The sequence below is a fragment of the Phaethon aethereus genome, assembly GCF_964289735.1.
Source record: "Phaethon aethereus genome assembly, chromosome: Z".
NCBI lineage: Eukaryota > Metazoa > Chordata > Aves > Phaethontiformes > Phaethontidae > Phaethon > Phaethon aethereus.
This window is the reverse complement of record NC_138577.1, coordinates 78,742,594-78,758,852: the sequence shown is the minus strand read 5'-3', so window position 1 is coordinate 78,758,852 and position 16,259 is coordinate 78,742,594. Positions and strand designations below refer to the sequence as shown.

Here is a 16,259-nt window from a genome sequence, read left to right as displayed (position 1 = left end):
TAACTGCAAGTGTTTCCAGAGTACACAACAGCACACCACTGAAGCAGAAACCCTACTCAAACATGAATTCACACAAGTTTGAACACACAGTCCCAGGGTCCATTACCCCTAGCTGGGGTAATAAAAAAAGCTGTAAGCCTTGTCTGGACTACATAATTGTCATTGAGACATTATCACTGCCCTCACATTGCAAATGCTTTGGGGAGCTTGAATAAGTTTCCTATAAGGAACATAAGAAGCAAAAAAGCAATTATACACAAACCAGAAAAACTTAGTAAATTCCACCTGTCTTCTAAAAAAAGACCAAAAACAAACACTGCCCCCCCTCCGAAAAGCCCACAACACCTGGTTCACAGACCCTCAAAAAAAAACCCAAAACATTTACCTCCCTCACTACTACACAATCCACATAAAACAACCTGCTTGGAAATGCTGTTACAAAACATATGTATCATCTCTCAAAAATGCTTCAACGGAAGTGTGGAGTATCTTAATTCTGAAAGATCTCATTAGTATTTCAAAAGGTTAAACGCTTGACACTGTATTGCAGCCACCCACTGGACACCTCATACTGTGCAGTCACTTAGCAGACAGGGAAAAAGCAGCAAAACACTCCACAGACTACTGCAGTCTGAAAATCCTGTCTACTCCCCCTCTCTCCCCCAACCCATCTCCTGTTATTAACATTCAACATTTCAAAATATATGTTCTCATGAAGGAGATGAGTCTGGAAGTTTTCTACCTTTTTAACCCAGAATCTTACTTTAGCACACGCCTTGCAAGAAAAATGCATGTTGATTTAAGCTAAACAAGTATTTCAGCAGCAAGTGCTTAGGATGTCTCCTCAACAACAGCTCAGTACATTGACCAAAATCTGATTTTCAGCAGCTTGATTATTCTATGTCTAACAAGAGAAATATTGTTTTTCTGCTTCTTAATGAAGTGTAGCACACTACTCATTATCAAACCAAAGCAGCAGTCACTTGGGAAGTCATTACTATACAGGCATATTGAACCAAGACCTCAAGAGAAGCTCTTAATAACAATAGGACACTTGTAAACAACGTAAAAATGAATGTTTAACTTCATTTACAGATTCCTCCTCATGGACTGTACTGCTGACAAAGCTGAGATGAGGCCTACCAAAGGGAAAAGAAACAAACGAAAAACAATCTGGTTTACAAAGAGGTATTTCTGGAGGTGGGTACAGTAATTCAAGTGGTCTAAACCAGACAAATCCAACTACCAGCACAAACTGGCACCAAAGATACATTATTAGTTATACCACTCAATGAAAAAAAGATTGGTCCACCAGAAGCACCTATCAAGCCTCCAAAAATTGCTTTAAAAAATACAACAATTCTAAAGCAAAAAGTTACAAGTAGCATTGCCAATATAGTCCTAATCTTTCATTTACTACAATGCTTCACTTTGGCTTTCTATCTTTGTCTACACTTGTAAACATGTTTTTATCTTACTTGTCCAAAGGACAGTGTAAGACTTTTTACGCATGCTACAACTTCCAAGCATAGCTTAACTTCATCTGATTCAAGGTATGAATTCACCCAGACCGATTATGAGAGGGTATAGTCTAGCCTACATCCTCAACAGCTATTATTAAAAGCAGCACATTAAAGAAAATGCAAAACCATTCACCTTGCAGTTAAAAAAAGCTTTTAATTTTGCTATCTAGAGCAAAATCTTTCTCACAATGAAGTAATTAATCATTTCTTTTAGACCAGTCTTCAGTAAAATGCAAAACCAGTAAGTGTGTCAAAACCACAGAACTTCATTTCAGTTAAAAAAAAGATAAAAATCCCAGTGAACTCTGACACCGCTATTCGGCATTATGCAATTCCCAGGGAGTGATGGACACAAATACTGAGGGGTGCTCAAGTAAACCAGTAAAACTAGTTGTATACTTAGCAGGCCACAAAGCAGTTCTGACAGAAATTTCACAAATTCATTTTTAAAGTCACTTATTACCTACCACTCTACTTGCCCATCTCAAAAGTTATGCCTTTATGGAAACATGGTTCACATTAAGCCTCAGCTTGTTTAAGCTTCTTTGAAATCTTCATATCATGACAAAAGCTGACAAAAACATTATATTCTCCTCATCCCACTGCTCAGCTTCTTCCACTCCAGCTGACATACATAGCTGGATGCTTTTTTGCCCTCCAAGACCTCTATGCGCACCAGTAACCCAAACCATTTCATTTCCATCTTATATACTCTTACAGTCTTCTCCCCTTCCATGCAAACCACTCAGGTGTGGTTTGTTTTTAAAGCCCACTTGTCACATCTATTGCACCATCTTCCCTCCTCTCAACATAAGCATATCATCCAGTCTGCTACAATTCCTCCCCTTTAAAAACTAATGTCCAGAGCTGCTACTATCATACTGTCACCTCAAAGTTTATAGTCTGTATCTTATCCTCTTGACTCACACTATTAAATAATTGGCCCTCCCTAACTGCCTCTAGCATTATGGGTTTTCTCCCACATTATTATCACTTTCAGATTTCTGGTTCTGCACTGTTTTGCTTTCCCTAGTTATTTATCTTGTAATACAGAAACTCATTTAACCACAACTTAGTATAAATAACTCAAAAAGTCACTCCTGTTTTCTCCAGATCTGTTTTCCATCAAGGATTAACTGAATTTAATTCTTATGACTACAGAGTGTCAGGTAAATTTCAAGTTGTTTAAAATAAGCAATACATACAGCTTAGATCTTCCACACAGCCTCCTTCTCAGTCTATCACTCCATAATAGTCCAGCCAACTGCCCGGGCATTGTCTTTCACAAAAACCACAGAATAGAGGTTGGAAGGCACCTCTGGAGATCAGCTACTCCGACCCTCTGCCTCAAAGTGGGGTTAGAGCAGGTTGATCAGGAGCATCCAGTCAGCCTTTCCTGCCCCCAAGGATGGAGTCTCCAGAACCTCTCTCTTGAAAACCTGTTCCAGTGTTCAACTATGAAAGTCTTCTTTTGTGTAAAGTGAGTCTTCCATGTGAATTTGTGCTTATTGCCTCTCATCCTGGGCACCACTGAGAAGCATCTTACCCTGTCTTCCTCGCACCCCTCCATCCCACAAAAATCAGGTATTGGGATACATTGATAGGGTGCTCACCATGCCTTCTCCAGGCTGAACAGTTCCAGCTCTCAGCCGCTCCTTTTATGTCAGATGCTGTAGTCCCACTGTTATCTCAGTAGTCCTAAGCCAGACTTGCTCCAGTATATCCATGTGTCTCATACTGGGAAGCCCAAAAGTGTGCACTGCACTCCAGATTTAGCCTTACTGGTGCTGTGTAAAGGGGAAGGATCACCTCCCTCAACCTGCCAGCAATGCAGCCCAGGACACCGTTGGTTTTCTCTGCTGCTACAGGCACGTTGCTGTTCATAGTCAAATTGGCATCCACCAGCACTCACAGGTCCTTTTCTGCCAAGCTGCCTTCTAGCCACTCAGCCCCCAGCCTGTACTAATGCACTAGTTATTCCTGCCAGGTGCAGGACTCGGCATTTTCCTTGGTTGAGCTTCTTGAAGTTCCCATCAGACCATTTCTCCAACCTGTGCAGGTCCCTCTGAACAGCAGCACATCCACCTGGTATACCAGCCACTCCTCCCAGTTCTGTATCATCAAACTTACGGTTATCTGTGAGTTGCTGTTATGTTATGCTGTTAACATATATTATGTTTATGCTGTTATGTCCCATCCTCCAGGTCATTAATGAAAGGCCAAATACTGGCAACAGCACTGACTCCCTGTTGATTTTGTGCATCTCAAACTTAGCATCCCTTCAGTGCTTGATAGCATGAACTACCATTATCCTATCCATCCACTGTACATAGAGCAAACTGCTGAAATTTGGTCCACCTTTGAGCAGGGGGTTGGAACTGTACCTTCAACAGGCATTTCCAGCTGGAAGCACTCCATTTTCCTTCACAGTGCTGGAAAACTGACTCACCTCTGCCTCTAAGTTGGTAGAGAAAAGTCTCAGCCAATTCTGTGTTCCATACCCTGTCATTTTCCTGTGTTCCTCCGCACCAACTGTACTTGACTTCATATCTTTGCATTGCTATCCTTCAGATTTGCCTCTGCCACAATGCTGTCATTTACTTGCCACGTAAAAGCAACCCATCAAGTTGTATCGATGTAAAACAGCAAGTACCTTAAGGTTTCTGCATAAAGTAGGGTCCATCCTCAATGCACAGATTATGAGACAGGGTTACTGAGAAAAAGAGCAGGAAGATGAAAATGTTACCCAAGATCAAACAGAAGATTTAAATAACTTTCCAAGTTTTCATGCTTCTCCAATGTCCCAGTTTGTGGTTAAACATACAAGACCTTTTTTGCTTGCTTTTAACCCTCTAAAAATTATTGCAGAAAGATTGCTATTACAGATCATGAGTTTATTCCATTCCCAGTTCCACACATACAAGATCACAAACAACCCTCTATTGTTAAAGTTACCAATATTTTACATCAAGCAGCTACGTAACTGGAAAAACTATTTATCCTGAGGTAGACAACCTGCATGGAAAATTTCAGCATATGTGGTTCTAGCTCAATAAAGATTCAACTAAGGAATGAAGACAAACCCAAGAACAGACATGGCATTCTACATGTGCTAGACGTCTTCCAGCCAATTCCTGGAGAAGCTCCAGTACAAATGACACTTCTCAGTTTTCTGTTTGATTATCAACAAGAGGGAAGGGTACCTCTCATGTCAGAAATGAGGATTTGCTTTATCTCCGAAGTCTATAAAAATGTTAGTTCACTTATGCTTGCTAACAGTTGACAGTAACAGCTGAGCTCTCTAAAGATCACCTTTTAAATTAGATGTACACTACATCCCCTCCTGGCTCCTGTCTGTGACAAGACTGCCTCTGAAGCACTTCCACAAACCAAAGAAAATGCAATCCTATGATGGCAAAGTGAATAGCTACTACAGTTCTTAACAGATACTTTAGCCAATCTATTGCCAGACACTGAGGGTGGAAAAAATGTGAGACAACCCAAAATATAGCCCCAACAAGAAGCAAAAAAGTCAAAAGGAGATGACAGAAGACAAGCAGAGAGGTCAGAGAACAGATAGAGTTACCCTGGACACAAATCATGGACCAAGCACCAAAGGAGGGGAAAAAAGAGGAAAAACCAGGGTGAGACAAGACAATCAAATAGGGCCAAGAAACAGAATTGTTATTTTCTTAAGAATGAAAGGTCACAATTACTATACAGTAATAGATTATTAACCAAAAGATCAAAATGACTTCACATAAAACAGAAGTCAAGCATCAGTTACATTTTTTTGTTTAGGTTTGGAAGCCATGTTTTAGAAAGCTTTTCAATGTTGCAGAAGTACTTAGGAAGGCTGAGTTTTATGCCTGTGCAAACTGAATTTCCTCCTTGTGTGCATATGCATTACACTAAGACTATTAATTACTTTTAGTTACAACCAGGTGTTTTATTACATTTATATGTTTCTGAAAGTCTTGGTTTCACCCAGCAGACAAGGCACAAAGAGTCCAATTATATCCAAATGCCACATGAATGCCAATCTCATTACTTCTTCATTGACTACTGTAACTTATAGACAATTACATTATTTTTAAAGCTAAAATCAGCTTTAAGTTTATAAATTAAATGACATGCACTACCCTTCCCAATTATACCTGGGAATCAAGACAATGAACAACCTCAGTACCAATTGACTGTGGAAGCCTTAAAGAAAGTTATTTACATTAAGTGCTTTAATTAGAATCACCACTGACAACTGTTGCAAGAACAATGGAGAGTCAAAACCAGAACATGACCCCATGAATTCAGTTTTGTGGACGAGGTAAATAAAACAGCAAGATATAAACAGCTTGAGACTTATCAAACATTTTTAGGAGCTATGTGGCAGAGCTAACGTTGAGTGCAAGTCACCAAAGATTGAATTTGACTTCCTTAAAAGCCATTCTACTGCCTCTCCTCACTCCCAGAATAACTTTACAATACACACCTCTACTTGGTGTTGAAATTGAAATAACCATCAAAAACAAAAAATGAGTTATTCAGAAAAAAAATAAAACCTTTCACACTTTAGTCTAAAAAAATGAATAAAGACATAGGAGGGAAACTGAGATCAGATTGATTATGTTTAAATAAGGCATTTTCTAGGTTCTGCAGGCTTTGCTTGCCAGCTTTGTTTTAGGAAGAGGCACATGGTGTTCAGAAAGCTCCTATCATTATTAAACTAGAACCATCTATTTTGAAATACAGTTAAAACAGCACATCACTGCCACAGATCCTGCTAGCCAGTGATTCAGAATTACAAGATGCATTAGAGTGCCATAAACCCCAGGAAAACAGCTTAGTTTGGGGTTTTTGTTTGTTTGTTTTACTTTTTGCCTGATTTCACAAGCCTTCAGTTCCCCTCTTTACATGTCCTTAGAATGGAAGTCAGTAAGAATCATTAAATCATTATTTTAATAGACTGCTAAAATATCAAAATGAACTCCTCAGTTTCCTGAGCAACACTTTAGCCAACACTATACATCTTTTTTCCTTATTAGCACATCATACACAGTCTTTCATTTCAGATTAGCTATACATTTGGTTTTAGTTCTGAAAGTTCCTTTTCATTGTCCATACAACTACACAATTTCAGATTGTTTCATAGTCAGTATATCAGATAATCTCCAACACTGAACACTTCCTACTGGATCAGTTGGTGGCTCAACTCTTAACTGAAGAGCCTATATGCAAGCAGGAAGGAAGGGTCTTAGTCAAAGTCACAAGTTGAGCATAAAGGATAGCAACTCAAACAGGTCAAATATCACAGCCTTACTATGCAGAGTAACATACGCAAACAGCACTTTATCTAATTACTAGCAATAAAAAAACCTGCTATTTGTTCCATGTTTATTGCATTTACTTCAGTGACTCAGTATTACTGAGACCCATTTCTCAGCACCAAACCCAGACCATTCATAATCATATACATTAGACAATTTATAAAGATTGGCCTTTTGACTTAACAGTGTGGCTATTTGGATTTCATTGCTTCAGCCCACCTGTTTATTTTAAAGGTGTATGAAATCAACCCATCCTACTACACTTATATCTAAATCAAAACCATTCAAAGTGGGGAAGGGCAGTAGGGGAAAGAACCAGATTTTGCAAATGCAGTATGGAAGAACAGACATTCTTCCTCAACTGAGACCTTGTGCCATACCTTAGATATGCAAAACCTACATCTTCTAAAGCAATTACAGCACAAATCAACACAGCTGAAATGCTGTCATGACCTTAACAACTCTGACAGCACTTCAAGGCAAAAAAAAGCTTACTTTCTTGAATAATCCCATTTATCCACTTAATTCACATGTTAAAAGTATTTTGCCAAATCATACATCTAAAATACCAATGGAGAAACACAGGAGGAGGACTGCCTAGGCCACAACAGCTTTGCCGACATGTTTCAACATTACCTTAATACTTCAGTGGCACAGATCAGCCCTTCCAACGCACCAGTTCAGCACTGCTAGATGCAGAGCAGATCGAGGACAAACAGCCCCTATCCCAATGACTTTAAAAAAAAAAAAAGAGTTAAACCAACAATATTGTCCATAAAGAAAAAACAGGAGGATTAATCAGTTTCATCTTTTTTTTTCACTTCCTGTAACAAGTACAGCGTTAATTACTTTTCAGTATATGAAAAGTATCACGGAATTCTACTCTAATACTACAACCTCCCACTGACATCAAAAGTCTGTCTGTAAGCGAAGACCCTTTCATGCCTCAGTGGTCTAGGAAAGGGTGAAATGTGCTGTGCCTGCTGTCCAGGACAAAACAGTCCATGAGATGAGGGGCATTAGCAACAGTGTCCAGCCACCGGAGTCTTCAAGTCATGGCTTTAACGATCACCATCTATCTGGGGTCCCTTCCACATACATGTGCTCCAGCAGTCAAAGCAAACACAGCTGATTACCTTCTACTAATCCTCTTCACAGCGGTATCTCGGTTGCAAGATCAGGCCATTCCTCCACATACCATTCCACCAATCAACCCCAACAGCCCTCCTCCCTTGCACATGGTAGTGCTTACAAGTGGCACAGGCTCCAAACTCACCAAAGCAGTGCTCTCTCCAGCCATCAGCTATGTTCCACCAGCTCCAGTTTCCCAGCACCGCCACAGCAAGCATCTCCCCTGGATGGCTGCCATAAGCATCCAGCACTGCTTTAATTTCACTACAAGCAAAGGGCAGCTGCATGGTCACATTAGGGGGAACAGCAGTCCTGTTTCCACAGATCTGCCAAATCACTCTAACTGCCCACCCCCTGCAGGAGGGGCAGCTCCTCCACAACAGCCTGCCAACCCAGCACAGCTTGCAATAGGGTCACTTCACTGCTACCAGCTGCTCCCCTCCAACCAAGGGCCACCTTGTCACACTGAATACTAAATACCACTGTTACCACCAGCCCATTACTCTGACAAAGACAGTCAGCTCCTGGCTCTGGACCTGCTGAGACGGTCAAGAGCCCTACTGGAAACACACTTTTCTCCAGAGGTCTCACAGGTTGGGACAAGCCCACCCCAGTTCTTACCCACTCCCTTCCCAGCTGGCAAGTTTTCCACCTGTTAACACATTGTTTGCATTAACTCCCCATACACAATACATACACTGGCAACACAAATCCCTGGTAACAAAAAACACAACTCCTTCCAAGTTTCACACCACTGCAATTACTCTAGCCCCCGACCACACCAGGTCCAGCTGCTACCTGTACTCCCCACCAGTTATTGTCACAGGCAAAACAGTCTCAACTCAGGGAATTCCACTTACTTTAAATTATTGCCAATTAAAAGAAAATTTGGGTATTGAGAAAAAGAAGACAACAACCAAACAAACTTTTAGGGAAGCACCTTTTGTCCTCCTTTCCCAGGCTCAGCTTCAGTCAGAGACCTTTCCTCCCCATCTTCAGATCTGAATTGCTCCTTAGTCTCAGTCCCTCCCAAGCCCTTCAGTGAGGCAACACAGAAGGCGAGGGTCAGTGCACAATGGTTTTTCTGCCACGCCTTGCTTCTTACTCATTTTCCTTCACTGCTTGTTGCTTCTTAACTGTTACTCTGCTCCAGCAGGTGTAACTGCCCTGGAGAGACTCACCTACAGGCTGCAAGCCCTTCGGCAGAATCTCTGCCCGAGTATGGGTCTGCCATGGGCTCCAGTCCCTCAGGGTGCCCCCACACCAGCACGGGTTGCCCACAGGTCACAGTCCCTTCAGGGGTACGTATACTTGCTCTGACATGGCTTACCTGCAGCCCACAGTCCATTCACGAGTGTCCTTGCTAAAATGTACAGCCTCCACAGGAGGCAGTCCCTTTGAGGGTGTAGCTCCTGTGGCATGTACTGCCCAAGAATGTCCCCTTCCTCTGGCTTGCCTCTATTCTCTCCTCTCATGTCTCTTAGTGTATCTCCTCCTTTTTCCTCCTGTTTATCCTCCCACATGTCTACCCCCATATCTCCATTTGGGTCTCCTGCCCCTCACAGCTACCACTCTTTCTTAAAGATTTATGAGCAGCAGCACCACACCCACTGGACTGATAGGTTGGGCTTGTAGCATGCAGTGGGCTGTTTTCATCAGCTTCAAAGCTGTCCAGAATCAGCTATGCCCACAGCAGTCCATGGTCTCTTCTCCCACCAGGCACCCTTGCAACTCCCCGGTACTGAAATCCCACCATTTGTACCCAAGACAACCCACATGGCCAGTTTTCAAGAAAGAAGGTAATTGCCCAAACATAAGATCTAAAGACAACTGAACTACACAGAAAAATTATCAGAACCTGTAAGGGATTTCACCTAAAAAAGAGCGAGGTAACCATGACCAAGGGCAGTAGAAGCTAACCTCTAGGGCCCATGAATACAAGAGGAGCTTTGCCTTCAACAAGGCTGGCATTTATCACAAATACTTATCAGATGCATGTTGAACAGCAAGAAAGGAGACCAGATTAGCACAAGCAAAGCAAACAGAAATTCAGATATTTTCTAATCCCTGTAGTGATGCAACAGTGACCTTTTATTTAAGGGAGTCTTCTACAGAAAGAGAGGTGTGTTGTTAATCCTTTCCCTACATACTCACAGAAAATGCCTCTGCCAGGCTCAAGCAGGAATCTGCTTTGTTTGTCAGCCACCAAAATGCAAACACTTCTCACAAACTCTTGAAGTATTTTTCCTTGAAGTTATCCAAGAACGGTCTGGATGCACTATATATCCAATTTTTTACCAGTACTACTATTATTTCTCTCAAAAAAACCCCAGTTACAGCTAAAATTGTGTGGTCGACACCGGGTACCACGATAGTCCAGCTGCACGCCCCTTGCACAGCCAAAAAGCACACATTCTGTAACTGCTGGGCACGCCGGTCCCCCCCGCCATGGGCGGAAAAGCCTCACTTCACAGGTGTACCGGCAAAAAACGAGACCCGAGCCCTCCCTAGCAGGGCTAGAGGCAACGGGGCAAAGATCACGGCGCAAAGCCGGGCGGCAGAAGCCTATGGAGAGTAGGTTTCACCCGAAGGCCGGCGGCAGAGTCGCGGCCATGCGCGCGCCGGGCCGCGGGACGGGGCGGCGGGCGCTCCCGACACGCAGGTGTGCCCCTCCGGCTCCAGGCCTGGGGCAGGGCGGGGGGGCTCCCCGTGCCTGACAGCAGGAGAAGGCGGGGGGGCCGGAGGCAGACGTGGGAGAAGGCCCGCTGCCCCGCTCCTCAGCGGCGGGGCCGCATTCGGCGCGATGGCGGGTGAATGGGTGGGGTGGAGGGGGGTGAGGGAACAACGCCGGCGCCATCCCACCCCTCGCCGTGGCCCGCGCTTACGTGTAGATGATGGACATGAAGTGCATGAGCCAGAGCACGACGAAGAGGATGAGCCCGAAGATGGCGAGTCCCTCCAGGGCCAGGGCCAGCACCGCCATCCCCGGAGCGCGGCGGCCCGAGCACGAGCCGGCAGCGGAGCGGGAGCGAAGTGAGAGGGGGTCGCTCGGCGGCCTGGCGGCGTGCGGAGCGGCGGCTGCCGCGGACAGGCTCTGGAAGAAGAGGAGGAGGAGGTGATAGTAGTGGTGCTGCTGCCTCCTGCTCCTGCTGCTCCACCGGCCCGGCGGCCTCCGCGCCGCCAACCGCTCACGCACTGACGAGCCGCCTGCCTGCCTACAGCCTGCCGCCGCCTTTCTGTCAGGCGCAGGCCCCGCCCGTCCCCCGCTGGCGTCTGGCCCTGGAGAGGCGGAGCGGGGAGTCACGGGGCTGGCGGTTGGCGGTGGGGCGGGCGGTTGAATCCGTTACCGCGCCTCCTCTGCCCCCGGCACAGGGCCCGGCCCCGCCGCCGGCTGAGTGACCTTGGGGGCGTCCCCCTCAGGCCGCGCCGGGCCGGCGGCACCAGGCGACCGCAGAGCAGAGGGCGGCCGGGCGGGAGCGAGGTGCGGCCCGGCGGGTGTGGGAGCGGCGGAGGCGCCGGCTCCTTCTCCTCAGACTTTGCTGGTGGCTTTTTAAATGGCTCCCTGCGCCGCGAAGGCCTTGTCGCCGCAGCTGAGGAGATCACAGCCCTTTATCTACTGAAGTAGTGCTCGGGGCAGCCGGTTGTTGCCGAGCTGATCTGGCACACATGGGCTCATAAGGCTGCGTAGCCGTTATTATTTTTTTATTTATTGTTTTCGAGTCTGGAAGCTTTCTCGGTGACCTTGAATGCTGCAGGGTAGGATTGCTATTTCCAGCTGAGGTGTGCACCTGGTAGTCACTGATGGTGCAGATCCCCCCTCCCCGAGTCGGACCAGCTGCCGAGAGGACGGGAATGATGATGCCAGCAATCACGCCACAGCTACCGTCAGCGGGGCCCATGCAGTGGAAAAGCAACCTGGTGACTACCAGTCTTGGCTAGGTTTGCGTTAGTGCCCAGTTAATGAAAGAGTCTGTTGCTTGTTGCTAATCATCTGAGCCGTCTCATCTTGCCTTTATTTCATTACAGTGTTTATAGCAATTCCTATTACTGTGATGTTTTCCCTCTTTTTGAGGGGATCCATATGAAGAAACTTCCCAGCACTTCACCTTATGCGGTTTACACTAGTGTTCTGGATCTAGGGTCAGAAACGTCCGTTTATCTCTTCAGCTGGTTGTGTAATAGGCAAACATGCATTGCATTAGCCGTTTCAAATTTAACTCCACTAATCTGGGGTATGCTGTGGAAAGACAAAATTACCTGAGTGCCTGTGCCTGCATACTGAGCTTGCCAGATGCAGGTTAGTTCTAGCCTGGAAGCACAGCCATACATAAGAGATTATGGTTACCTGTACATGAGAAGGAACACTCCTGCCTCAGGACTCTTGACCAGTAGCACAAACTGAACATTGCAGTGTATGCACACTCTCTAACAGGTTTTTCTCTTCCACAACTCTTAATTATTAATGCAGATGAAGAATTAGAAGAAGAATTAGGTTTCAAGGTAGCTCTAGTTGTGTATGATGTTATGATGTAGAGATTTAAAGGCAACTTACTGTCAGAAAAGCTAGGTTCTCACATGGTGTGGCAAGAAATTGGCTAAATTAAAAGCACAATTTGAAATTGAAAGCAAAAAGCTACTGATAACTCTGGTAAGAACAGGTGAGGTATCAGTCCATCCTAGAGCCAGCACTGCCTGTATAGTCTGTTACTGTTTAACATTAGTTCCCACGTAAGTCATGATGGCTAGCAACATACCTTTATACTGGCTTCGGTATTTTCTTAGTAAAACTTCCTTAAAATTAAATTTTCAAGTAAAACAAATTATGTTAATTTTAAAATTCCCCCATCACAGACTGTGTCCATGTCTCATTTGTAACTCAAAGTGCCATTTTTTCATTTTTCTATTTGTTCCTGCAGTTAGTCTAATGATCACATGTATATTGACTTAAGATTGCCTCAGTGAGCTTTATATACATCTTTTAGCTGTGATTTGAGTTTTGCTCAATTTTGGCACTGTCACAAGACTAGTCTAGCCAGAGAATTCTGAGCTGATATGTATGAATTGTTAGAATTATAGCTGACATAACCCTTATCTGGTTAGATTATATCTCTCTTCCAAGGCAGAAACAGCCTATGCAAAACAGTATCTTGCATTAAAATATGACAGTAGAGTGAATTTAGGAAGATTGAGAGCCTGTCTTTAATAGTCAGTTGAGGAAATAATCGCAGTTTATCAGTTTATTAAACTTTTTTCTGTTTTTGAAAAAGGATTGAGCTGAAGCAGTAAAGCGTATTCTTTGTCCTAGAAGGTGTTTGCCTGGGAGATTACATTGACAGGCTGCTTCTTTTGCAATAGGTAGGATCAATGGCTCCATGCAAATGAACTTTGCTGAAGCTTCTTCATAATTAAAATGAATAGAGGTTATTTAACCTGCTACAGATTCCTACACTTCAGCAAACCACACCAATGAATTACACAGGAAAATGCCAAGGTAGCCTAAATAACTTTGGTTTAGCAAAGGATCCATGTTTCTGACATCCCCCCTGGGACAGCATTCTGTCCTGCTGGCTTTGTTGTGTGGGGAGAAAGAGCTGCTTTCTCATGAGGGGTTTAAGCTGAAAAGCTGCAGCACTCAACACTCAGGTAGATGTCTGGTTTAAAATAGGAAGCTCCAATACACTTTCAGGAGATTCTTTGGGAGCATGGTGGAGGAAAGTCAGGTAAGGTGAGGCCTTCCATTTGAGTAACTGCTGTAGTCAAACCCTGCAACATGGTTCTTTAAGCAGGTGTGGGAGAGTAAAGAATAAAGGTTCCCTGGAACAAGGGGCCATCCGGAACTGCGACAGTTCAGTGTAGAGGACCTGCTCCTTATCTCCCCTCCCATTAGCGTCAAGTGCGACGATTCACAGAGAGCAGTGTTCTTCAGATAGTGCAAATCTGCCTCGTCCTCAAAGATGCCTCATCATGCCTCGGAGGCTTGATACACCCTGGTGTTTTAATCAAATGTTTTGGACTTATGCTAATGTGTACTGTGAAACAAAAACAAACAAACAAAACCCCAGCCCTCCCGTGTGCTATAGAGCCACTGTTCTTGGTTCATTCATCCTGTAGCCAAAATATTGATTAATTTAGTTAACAATGTTTGTGTGTAGCTTTGTTGCAGACTGAAAAAGATTAATTTAATAGCAATCTCCTTCCTAAGGGTCCTAAATGGCCTAGATATGAGACTTGTTGCTCTGACAGCAAAAATGTTGCAATAGAAACATTCTTATGTAATTTTGAACAGACAAAAATGGATATGTACATCTAGATCATTAGCAAAAGAACATTACTCTGTTAACCTGCAGTGATACTGGTATTATTTCTGACAAGACTATGGAAACTAAAACCACAAAAGATTCTCTTACTAGTATATCTGTAGAAGCTTTTAACCCACACACAGACTTTTCAGTTTCCTCCTAAACCATCAGAGTTTCTGTTGAAAACCATCCTATATATAAACTTTGGAGGGAGAAAATTGCGATTGAGTTCTCCATCTTCAGATGGCAAAATGGTTCGTCACATGAATTCCAGTTCAAAATGTATTTAAAACCTGCTGAAATGCTATTTCACAGCTTGTGTGTGCCTTTGTTAGTATTTCCAAGTACACACTCCCCAGTTCACTGTACTATTACTGTTCCTGTTCAGAATGATGTCACTGAGGTTCTGGGCAAATAGAAGGCAAGAACAAATGAGCTTTCTCTTGCTTATGTGCATTTTTCTTTTTGAAAATACGGAAATAAGGGGACAGACAGTATAAGTTTTTCCCTGTGCACAATGATTAGATCCATTTATGTATCTGCACTCTTGACCTCCTTTGTAAAATACCTTATGATAAAGGGAATATGTATTGGTAGGAATGGTGTGTCTTTGAAACAAAGTTTTAATAATTCAGACTTTGAAAAGTCTGCCTCCAAGGCCAAGCAGGATGTTGGACACGTATAAGTAACCTTTTATTAAAATAGCTTTTTTGTTGCTTTTCTTTGAATAAAATAAAAAAATGTGTATATTACTGCTCAGCATGTTTGTTATTATACAAATGTTCTATCTTGTAACTTCCTTTTGTTTAAATCTCCTTTGTGTCAATTGTGAAAAAAAGTACGCAGTCATTAGTTGGATTGCATATAGAAGTGTATGCAATTGCTCTCTGCCTGTTGGTCTCTCTGCCTAGGTAAGTTCAGAATTTTATTCAAGTCTTAGAGCACTTGTAAATACTGAGCAGAAGTCTGTCTAGTTGTGGGGGGAGAGAGAGAGAGACTCACTGGACAACTCCACCCGTATCCTCTTTATTTGGCAGTAACAAGCTATCTAATCAGCATATGTAAAGTGTCCTGTGAAGCTTAACAAATGTGGTTCTAGCCTATCCACAGCACAGGCTGTCTCTTGTCTGATAAGAGTATCTCAACAAATAAAAGACCAGAAAAATTAGACACCAGAGCTCTTACTAATGCCCCAGAATGGAAAAAGTTAAACCTACAGCTTGCAGTGAAACCTCGAAGTACAAATCTGTGAGGAATGAGGCTTCACTACTTTTGATCTTCAAGAATCTTTTTGTAAGAGAATGTGAAAGTACTTTTAAAAAAAAAAAATCTCAAACAATATTGTAAGATCCATGCAAATGTTTCAGTTACATGGTATTTTTCTTGAAAAACTGATCCAGGTCTACACTAACCTATAAACCTTATCCCAAGTATTGCTGCTGAAAAGAGTTATGCATATGCAGTCAGCCTTAAACTATGGAATAATTGGAGAAGAATTAAATCTAGAAAACCAAAGCAAATAATTTCACAGCATCACAGAATAGTTGCGTCTGGAAGAGAGCTCTGGAGATCACCTATTTCAACCTACTGCTCAATCAAGGTCAACTAGAGTAGTTTGCCCAGTTTGGAGTTTGTCTCCATCTTCTTTACTCCCCCCAGCCAGGTGTTTGTGCACATTAGTAACGTTGTCCTGAGCCTTTTTTTCTCCAGGCTGAACAATCCCAGCTCTCTCAGCCTCTCCTCATATGTCAGACGCTACAGTCCCCCCATCATCTTTGTGGCCCTAAGCTGGACTCACTCCACTGTGTCTGTGCCTCTCCTGTAGTGGTAACACACAGAATAATGCAAACCAGGATGCACATTGCTGCTTATGGTCAACTTAGTGTCCACCAGCACCCCTGGGTCCTTCTCTGCAAAGCTGCCTTCCAGATAGTTGGCCCTCAATGTGTACTGGTGCCTGGGGTTGTTCCTCCCTAGATACA

General features: G+C 43.5%; 1 protein-coding gene across 1 annotated transcript in view; it reads right to left on the bottom strand.

Annotated features, from left to right (window-relative positions):
- UGCG (UDP-glucose ceramide glucosyltransferase) overlaps window positions 1–10,961 on the bottom strand; it is a gene marked incomplete at its 5' end in the record, with an annotated part of 29,632 nt that extends 18,671 nt beyond the window's left edge. Inside the window, one exon of the mRNA XM_082012907.1 lies at window positions 10,864–10,961. Within this exon, the coding sequence (XP_081869033.1) occupies window positions 10,864–10,961 (98 nt within the window). The remainder of the gene's footprint in view (window positions 1–10,863) is intronic.
- Between the last annotated feature and the right edge of the window lie 5,298 nt (window positions 10,962–16,259).